Source organism: Mytilus edulis, chromosome 11, assembly GCF_963676685.1.
Source record: "Mytilus edulis chromosome 11, xbMytEdul2.2, whole genome shotgun sequence".
NCBI lineage: Eukaryota > Metazoa > Mollusca > Bivalvia > Mytilida > Mytilidae > Mytilus > Mytilus edulis.
In genome coordinates this window covers 75469680-75480091 of record NC_092354.1, presented here as the reverse complement: position 1 = coordinate 75480091, position 10412 = coordinate 75469680, and the positions used below count along the sequence as shown (strand labels likewise).

Sequence of the window (10412 nt, the reverse complement as noted above, 5' to 3'; positions counted from 1 at the left end):
TCTCCTGACAGTTCTAAAGAGAGGTTAGAAGTGATCTCCATTGTACTTTGATTCAGACACGTACTCTTGGTGTCGCTGGTTTGTTTTATTGTTCTACATTTATTTGTTTTTGTAACTATTTCAAAGAAAATATTTTCATCGTAAAGATCGGCTTGAGTACTTTTTGTTATAGTGTGCGGCGTGCTCTTTTTATAAGGGATATTCGGAGATCTGTTCGAATTAACCAGTGTGTTCATCTCATCAAATTGCATACAGGAACTGGTGTATGTAAAAAAAAGTTAATTTGAAAAATTGGCCTGATCTATCATCAAACATTAAATGCTTACGTTTTGGTCAAATATGGTGAGACGTGTTTTTTTTTAATCTAAATAGACATAACGCGTACGTTTCACTGTGAGTCTTTGATTATCATTTTGAAAGAAGATAAAATTGAGAATGGAAATGGGGAATGTGTCAAAGAGACAACAACCCTACCATAGAGCAGAAAACAGCAGAAGACCACCAACAGATCTTCAATGCAATTCCCGCTACCGGAGGCGTCCTTCAGCTGGCCCCATAACAAATATATATACTAGTTTAGTAATAATGAATGCCATACTAAACTCCAAATTGTACACAAGAAACTAAAATTAAAAATAATACAAGACTTACAAAGGCCAGAGGCTCCTGACCTGGGACAGGCACAAAAATATGGCGGGGTTAAACATGTTGATGAGATCTCCACCTCCCCCTATACCTCTAGCCAATGCAGAAAATAAAAGTATTTTAGAATATTGTTTTTGCTTACTAGTTCTGTCAAAACTAAAACCTAATACAGTTCATAAATGGTTCAATGTGTATATTGTAGACACTAGATTATACCTTAACACCTTAACACCTTAACAGGTACTGTTCGGTTTTTAAGACACTAACTTGACGCAAATGACAGTATGACATAAGTCGTTGACCCCTGACAGTAATCTTTACGGTTACCTTTGATAAATCTTGTAATGTTTCGTGATTACATGAGGTACGCTTTTAAGTAACTATAAGGGATGGCTCAACTATATTTGGTCTAAAATTTAACAACAGTGTACAATTATGCCATGATAGTTGTAAATCTACCATCGATCTTATATTCATATTCCACTGACTCATGTTTAGGTTTTTGTAACGTGGTTATGTTCAAAAACTGTTAGGGTAAACAAAACTCAATTCGAAATGCTATTCTTCAGGCGTACATAAATATCTGGCATCTGTCACCTGACCTTGACTCCATTTTCTACGTCCTGTGATTTATGTTGCGTTTTCGTGGTATGCTCAGCTTCTCAATAACTCTATGTGATACCTCTCTCTCTCTCTCTCTCTCTCTCTCTCTCTCTCTCTCTCTCTCTCTCTCTCTCTCTCTCTCTCTCTCTCTCTCTCTCTCTCTCTCTCTCTCTCTCTCTCTCTCTCTCTCTCTCTCTCTCTCTCTCTCTCTCTCTCTCTCTCTCTATATATATATATATATATGTATTCCTCTTGAGGTGCACATAGGTGTCTGGCATATGTCAGTTGACTTTCAAAGCATGACCACAGAGTTATTATTTGTCTTGAAATTGTATTGTTTATAATTGCGTAAGCTTCTAATGAACGTTTAATTTAATCTGTATTTTTTTTCAATCACAACGTATGTAGCCTTTACAGAATGATAAAGGCAAGGAACCAAACAATTGCCTAATATAGTTCAAGTCAATAGCTGTGTCAAGAGTTGAACTGGATACAGTAAATACTATCCAATACTCATAGCATTTCTTCAAGAAGACTTCACGGATATCAAGGCGAGAAAAATCATTAAACAAACAGACCCCAGATATTAAAATCAATATGTAGTATATGTGGGTATATGTAAACAGTGGACGGCAATCTATTCGCCCAGCCCTACTGGGTTTACAGTACTCTCCTTCATACAGCTTAAAAGTTGTTTACATAATGTATAATCGTGGTGTATAATAATTTGTTTGTGTCATTTAATAGTGTTGTTTCTTTTCTTAACCCGTCGTTGCATAATCCGTATAAGACTTGTGCAAGCACACACAACTTCGGTCAAGATTCACTTGAAACATAGCATGTCAGATAAGTTGTATGCTTCAAGTTTCGAAGCATGTGTTATTGAGAAACAAACGGATCACAGTCTTTGCGAGTTTTGCAAGACGATTTCAAAGAATTATCTACAAAAAAATCACCCATTCCCAACTTACGATTCACCTTCAATATTTCAACGACAAGGAGAACTATAAAATGAATCGCTTGAAATATTCCATTTACCATTCAAAACGTGTATACGTTTTCCAACCATCTCTCATTCAACATGTCTAACCTCAACTCAACTCCTTAAATTATGTAACCTCAGTAGCCTAACGTCTGCTTTTCTTTTTTTTCAAATCATTCAAACTTAGAAAATGTAACTTTGTTAAAATTTGATACCAAATACACGTCACATGTGCTATCTAGATAAGACCAATGGACAATAATACTGACTATCGTCCTATAACTGATTTATTTACCATTGGTTTACACATGAGAGATTGCTGATGACATCTTTAATAATATAATAATAGATACGGTAACCGGAAAAGAAGCTCCACTTGCCATGTACTATTTCCGATCCTGATTCAGGGTAATAACATACTTTGACAACATATCCCTTGTGTAGATATACAACTGCATTCATTGACCCTTCATGCGATCCCCCGTCATCTGCTGCATGCATGTCCTCGTGATATCTCGCTGCTGTTTTGAACTATTTGAAGATGTAAAGAATAGCTTTTCATTGGTCTGATGAATGTACAAACAAAGAAATAGGGTCCATTAGAGGGTGCCGTGAAATGACCCGTGTATTGGTTATAGGTTTTACCGATATTGGTAATCACCTGATCAAAAATAACTGTCTGTGTAGAACCAAGGGTGGGTGACATATGGTTTCAATCTGGCATGAAAGGCAACCTTACTGGAAGGCACGGGAGAACCTTTTATTTAAAAAAAGGGAAAAAAAACATCAATGAACAGTTTATTTTTTCAATATTTACTTTTGTTGTATAATTCGACGCTAAGCAGTTGTTTGTAGTCAAACGGGTTTTCTTCTTCCCGATATCATGATACGTAATCCCTACCGATAATGATAGTGGTTGATTTTCATAAAACGGGAAAAAAGTCTGTTAAACAGTTTACCTGCCGTCTGAAGCTGACATAATAGTAACTAATGCATGTAGTAAACCTTTGTTAATTAATGTTGATTATTGTCATTTTACCTGCTTTGGTCTGTTACCTTTGACTTCTTTTAAACTGAGTCGTAATGTGTGTTTTAGTAGTTTGCAGTAAGTAAGAGTTGCAGTTCTTACCTCTGCATATCCCAAGTATTCCAATTTACCTATCCCAGAGTGTTTTTAAATTTTTGGTGAGTATTTGTTTTTTATAGTTTTTGATTAAGTTATTTATAAGGTCAATATATTTTCGCTCTTTAAGTATACTATTGTTTATTTTATTTTAAAGAAACCCCTGCCTCTTTCTCCTGAATTTGGTCTAACTTGTAAGAAAATGACCTGGTGATCAGTTTTTTTTTATAACTTTCAATTATTATTTAATTTATTAAATCAAATTTTATTAATAAATTCAAACCGCTAATTTGGCTTAGCGAGAATACATTGGCGAAGAAACCTGGAATTGCTCGTATTGGTTACTTTGGATTTATAAAATTTGATTGATCAAAACTAGTTATGTTTTTTTAATAAATTCAAACCGCTTATTCTTTGTTGTAGCAGTAATGTTCATTTTGTTACATCAAAAAATATCTGGTTTAAACTTACTCTGTCTAAGCAGTTCGATTATCAGTCCTTTTCAGTGTATCAATTGCTTCTTCTCATGTTGACTTTGCTCTATCTAAAATAATGTTTTATGTTATTTTTATGAGCGTATATCCAAACCTTTTTGATTGAAGCAAGTGTAAAACAAAGTAGGACGTTTCAGAGAGTTATAATGAGCAACGGTCATAATTATACAGCATAATGAAACTGAAACAAAGTAAAACAAAGTTATATTCACATGTACTAATCGAAAACAAGCAGACATTATCATGGCAAATAATCGACAGAAATACTAACAACAGAGATAAAACAACTCACAGAAACTAACGACTGAGCATAACGAAAACCACCAAAAACTAAGGTTATCTTAGGTCTTTTAGAAGGGCATTAAGAGCTTGCACCATATATATATATGGTACCTATCGAATTGCGCATGTAAGTGCAGGCATACCTGGTGATACCAACAAATATTTGACACACTCTTAGTCTTCACCTGTTTTACGAACGGCGTTTCTAGGATATTCAAAATAGGGGGCGTAGAAAACATTTTGTTTTACCTTTGTTTCGCTTAAAAACATAAAATAATTGTGAAATGCACTAATGTAACGGTTCCTGACTTGGAGCATGTATAGTTTATAGTTTAAGTGTCAAGGTTTGATATTGTTATGCCGAATTCTCTCCATTAATTGTCTATGGTATATTAAAATGATTGGATGGATTTTAACAGCAGTAGCCCAATAACGAGTAATTCCAAATTCTAGGGTAATAGGTGTTATTTTACATTGCAAAAGTCCTAAGCCAGGATGTTAAGAACGGGAGGCGTAATTCTGGTTGCCCTGGTATAGCGTACATGGGGAATGTCAGAAGCTTCTGGAATCAACCATTTAGCATCAAATTATGAAGTGTTATAACAGACTCCATGATTCAAATTGGTGAAAATAGTCTGCCTTTTGATCATTCAAATTATCTTTTGATTAACATGTGGATATCAAACATTTGAAAAAAGTTGTAAATTCAGTTAAAAGGTTATATGAAATTGGAATGAAAAATGAAAAATAAATCTTTAACGATAGCTTTTTCTGAACTTTTGATATATATATAAAAGTCTATAAAAAGGACCAACCAGCAAATTTACTACGTACCGGATCGTCTAGAATATGCGATATTATGCAGATAAGGAAAAAATTATATCAGTCTAAAAATTTGCACAACGGTACTGATATAAGATGTTATAAAACGAAAATGTTGTTATTAAATCGTGTTGACAAATATTTCGGCTCAACAAATGGCCTTCTTCTGTGTCACAAGTATATATATGTATACCTGTTTTGTTAAAATATACTTTTTTACTGTTTTTTTTTTTTTTTTGAAATGTTGTTTGTGCTGTATTTTAACCCCTTTACCAAGAAATTCGTTTTGCATGCACACGTATACAAAATGCTGTCTTGTTCACGAATACCTAAGATCTCCCTGTCATCATCAATCGAATTAATTACTATATATCGTTTAATTCAAACACTCGTTTCTTTGCATAGAAACAACTCTTCGTTAATCTGAGCATGGACAGAATACTTTACATCAAGAACTATAAATAAGTATACAAAAAGTGATGCACGAAAAAATGTGTTGCATTTCAGTAAATAACACGTGTTCGCGATTGATTGTAAACATGAAGAAGTCCGCCATGCATTGTTACTCATTTATTGGATTGGTCAAAAACCCAGGTAAAAATAGATTGCGTCACACGAAAATAAATAATGACATGTGCGAGAACATAAGTATGCTAATTCGGTCATTACCATATAAGGTAGTATTCCTGACCTGTTAAATGTGTTTGAACTAATTACCTACTTACCAATGTTTCCGCAACAGTCCTCTTCGCCGTTAACAGTTAATACAATACTGAGCAGTATGCTGATGCATACAAATCTCATTTATGTCATAACAACAGTTACATTTTTGTACCTCGAACCAGAATCGGTAAGTTTTGCGACAAAATAACAAAATATTAAACTATGATTTCTTTTATTTTCGGTTCTTCAAATAACAACATTGAGTAATTCTATAATTTAAGGATCGTATTGTATGCTTAATTCCACTTCATATTACTTTAGCAGACACTAAACCCGCTGCATATATAAATGATATGTTTGTTGACACACAACAAATGAAATTATATCCGTTTTAGGACCATTTATTTGTACTGCTGAGGAACCATCCTTAACATAGATTGTTAATTGTTCATTTAAATCATCGTAGCTAATATATGAAAAGAGAATGGAAACAGAAACTGGAACGTTCCAAGCAGAAAACAACCCAATTAAAGAGCAGAAATCAGCACTAGGCCCCTTATGTATCTTCAAAGCAGCACGAAATCCCGAATTCGGGAACTGGCTTCAGCTGGCCCCTGAACACAAGTGTACATGTATAAGAATTCAGCAAAATGGATACTAACCATAGTTTCGAACATACAAATGAGCCAAAATTGAAAAATAACACAAAAAAAACACACCAGACAAACGTAGGCTAGCGGTTCCTGACTTTTTACAGGCACCGGGGTTTAAATTGTCTTGTGGGACAAAAATGTGGGATCTCCACTCTGTATTGCCATTACGTAATTAAAATTTCCAATGCATAATCCTCATGTTGCTTTTGCTTATCCACCCCTTTTCTATTGATTTTGTATTTAAATTGTATTATAAATCACATTTATTCGTTCAGTGTTTGTTTAAATGTATTTATATGGCTTTTGATTCAGTTAAGCCATTTCAATTGATAATGTGTAATTATATAGTGTGTCTTTCTATGTGGTGTTGTTACACTTTTGTTTCATATAAGCATTGTATATATGATCAAACTCGCTGTATTTGTTTGCACCTGTCCTATGTCAGAAATCAGATGTTCAGTAGATGTCGTTTGTTTATGTGGTTCACACGTGTTTCTCGTTTCTCGTTTTTTTTTTTATATATATATACATTAGACCGTTGGTTTTCCCGCTTGCATGGATTTACACTTATCATTATTGAGACTCATTATAGCTTGCTGTTCGGTGTGAGCCAAAAGCTCCGTGTTGAAGACCGTACTTTGACCGATAATGGTTTACTTTTATAAATTGTGACTTGAATGTAGAGTTTTCTCATTGGCACCTATAACACATCTTCTTATATCTATCAACACACTGAACATTCTAGATGAAAAAGTAAAATTACAAAAATACTAGAACTGAACTCCGTGGAAAATTCAAAACGGAAAGTCCCTAATCAAATGGCAAACTGAAAAGATAAAACACATCAAACAAATTCAATTTGATAACAACTGTCATTTTCCTGACTTGGTACAGAAATTGAGACCGTAATACATTAAATACCAATGATGGCTAGATCAAGAATAACATATTGTCCAATAAAAAAGCTTTTGTCTTATTCACAATTACAAATAGTTGGTTTAAATTCTACCGAGGTCACATGTGCATAAGCCGATGAATTAATGGTTCGTGCTATTAAAACAGACAACACTAATTAAGACTAAAAACCTAACAATAATGTTACACAACTTTATAACCTTATTTTTAATAAGTTTTATTTATCTCGGGATCTCAATAACTGACAAATTATAAAAATAAGCCACCAAAAAGACACGATGAAAAGGTCTGAAAAATATTGAAAACACAAGTCTTTATGATAACAATATATATATATGTTAACGGTTTCCGATCACAGCAAGTGATAAACAATGACTATTATATGGTTTTAAAATATAAGAAAAAAATATTATAAATAATTATCAGATACAATTTACTCCCATGGGCTAAGATGATGCTGGTGAGTGCTCTGATCCGATCCCTCTTATTTTTGAATATCGGTTATAAGACATACAACGCATACACAAAAAATTATTGACTCTTATATAGCAGCACAACGAACAATTGTTTAACCACAATTAACTAGAAGCACACAGTTTAAAAGCAATCTTGCAATGACTGAACTTAAGTTTAAAAAATTGAACTCATAAAGTCATGATAATTTATTATTTGTAAATATTAATAGACTTGATATCCAGAAAAGAAACACCAATCTCCATGAATTGATTCTATTACAGATCCTGCATGATGACGTACGATTACAGTGTCTCCTCGCTTCAGGGATACTATTGCATTCATGGAGCCTGCTTCTGCATACCCCCCAGGTGCAGCATGACCTTTTGATATCATATCGTTGTTTTTCATCATTTGTAAATGTAGACTACTGCTACGATGCGTCTTAAGAAATGTAGAAGCAAAGAAATACACACCGTCATTGGGAGCTGAAAAATGACCAGTTCGGAAGTCATAAGCGCTACCAATATTTGTGATTACGTCATCAAAAATTACTGTTTGAGAAGAGCCCAGAGTGACGTCCGTCGATAGTCGTGCATGAAAAGCGACTTTTTTATCTAAAGTTTGTCCACCTGAAAAAAAAAACACAGTGTGGGGTATTAGCCTTTAATCTGAAATATGAACAAACTTGCATGGTATACAAATAGATTTAAGATGTATGTTTAATGACTGATCACTAAAATAAGTTGGTTTACTAGAGATATAGCACTTATATCAACATTGCTTTTGTTCTCTTCATAATTTTATATATAAATAAATCATCTTGCTAAAACTTACACTCTCCAAGCAGTCTGTTGGTTCTGTGCAGTGTATCAATTGCCCCTAGTAATGCTGCCTTAGATTTACCTAAAATAAGATGATTTTTACAACATTTGTGTAAACTTTCATCCCTGGCCTCTACAATTGAAGCTTATAATACAATACATTTGAAATATCACTTTGAACTCTTAGTCAGCATCAACCCTTATTAATCAGTGAAACCAGGATATGAAATCGTTATAGGAGAAGCCAATAGAATAAGAACATGTACAGGTCAGCAAAACCAGTTTAAAACGCACAATGTTCAATAGATAAATAAATATCTTACTTTTGACAAGATACTTTTCTATTACCAAAAGGAATGATTTAAAGCTAATGGCAAAGACTCCAGATGGCAGTTCTTTGTTTTTAAATAAGATAAACAATTGAAGATACATACCAATATTTCGGCAACAGTCCTTCCCACCGTAAACAAGCACAATTGTACTGAACAGTATGTTAATATATAGGTTTCTCATTTTGGTCCTGTGCAAGTATTTTTTTTTTAAGTTGAATCGTTTGTAAAATATTAAAATTTGACAATCATTAACAACTGATTTCGTTTTGCATTCAGTACTTAAAATGATAGCATAAAGTCATTTGATATTATAATGATCTTATAGCGTGCTGCTAACAACTAGTTTTTCAATTTACCAATCAATATATAGATTCGTTTTACCTTTTCTAAATGCTATAGGTATGGCAAAACAGTACCATACAAAAATAACGAGCTTCAAGGTAAAATTGTGACAGCCAGGCTATTTGAGAGATATTTGATAACCATCCAGCGACAAACATTACACTCATATCTTGACACGGGAACAAGCACATTTTACATTAATATACTAATGTATTGAACTTTAGTTTAACCTATGATACTCTCTTCAGCAGATAGGTTAAGGCAGCGAGGATGCCACATAATAGTACTTTAAATAAGAAGAGAACAAAATAAAAAATACAAAATGGGAAAAAAATTATAATGATATGACATATTTTAGTCATGCTTCTAATTTTATATTCACTCCGTTACACTTACCTGATAGGTTTAAATAATTAGATATGCTCTCCGGTATTTGGTCTTTCCTCGTTCAAGCGCTTAGCTGATCTTTTAAAAATCATCTACATCTATATCAGTTAAGCGTTTAGAACCTCAGTCTTCTTTCCGGCGAACATCCAGCCGGTCGTGTTTTCGCTCTGAGAAATACATTGAAATTTAATAGTTTATGAGTTAAGAAGTCTTTAAATAATTTGCATTATGGCAGAAGTCGCTATGAACGGTTCAAATAGCGAAGACGACGTTTTGCAGGAACGTCCCAGTTTGTCAACTGACGCGAACGAAACGACAAAGATGGAGGCTCGTACTCGTTCTTCTCCTTCGTCTAAGAAGAGCAAAAGCAGGTCTACTAAGAAAAAGGAAGACCAGCTAGACGCTAAAGAACAGAAATAGGAAAGCAGCTCTGTCCAATTTAATACAAGGTTACATAAAATATGTAATTTTATGGAAACTAGTCAAAGTCCTGGCACTTTAGGTGAGCAGGTACCAAATGTTTCTACTTGTAATCAACAGGATAGTGGCTCTTCGGGAGCGCGCAGACCTTTACAAGAAACACAAACTTCTGATGTAAATTTGCCTACAGATAATGAAGCAGAGGAAAAATTACATGGAGATGTTATGTCTCTGGCACCAGGTCGTTCAGAGAGGAGACTTAACATTGGGTTATTCTCAGATGAAGAAGATGGGATTTCAATGAAAAGTGACAATGAAAACCATAATACTGTAGCTAGATTCAGTAAATATTCAAAGTGTCAAGAACTTTAGAAAACAGACTCTGGTATTGACAATCTTAAACAGTTATTTGGTGACGACGCCAAAACTAAATCAGTTTCTAAGTCAGTTGGCCTTGTTTTAGACAAAAGTC

General features: G+C 33.9%; 1 protein-coding gene across 1 annotated transcript; it reads right to left on the bottom strand.

Annotated features, from left to right (window-relative positions):
* Nucleotides 1-7829: 7829 nt before the first annotated feature.
* Nucleotides 7830-9041, bottom strand: LOC139496291 (complement C1q tumor necrosis factor-related protein 3-like). Its single transcript, XM_071284795.1, has 3 exons — nucleotides 8894-9041; nucleotides 8473-8541; nucleotides 7830-8267 (listed from the first exon to the last, which is right to left on the bottom strand). Exons 1-3 carry the CDS (start codon nucleotides 8970-8972, stop codon nucleotides 7861-7863), a joined length of 555 nt encoding a protein of 184 aa, XP_071140896.1. The 5' UTR covers nucleotides 8973-9041; the 3' UTR covers nucleotides 7830-7860.
* Nucleotides 9042-10412: the final 1371 nt, after the last annotated feature.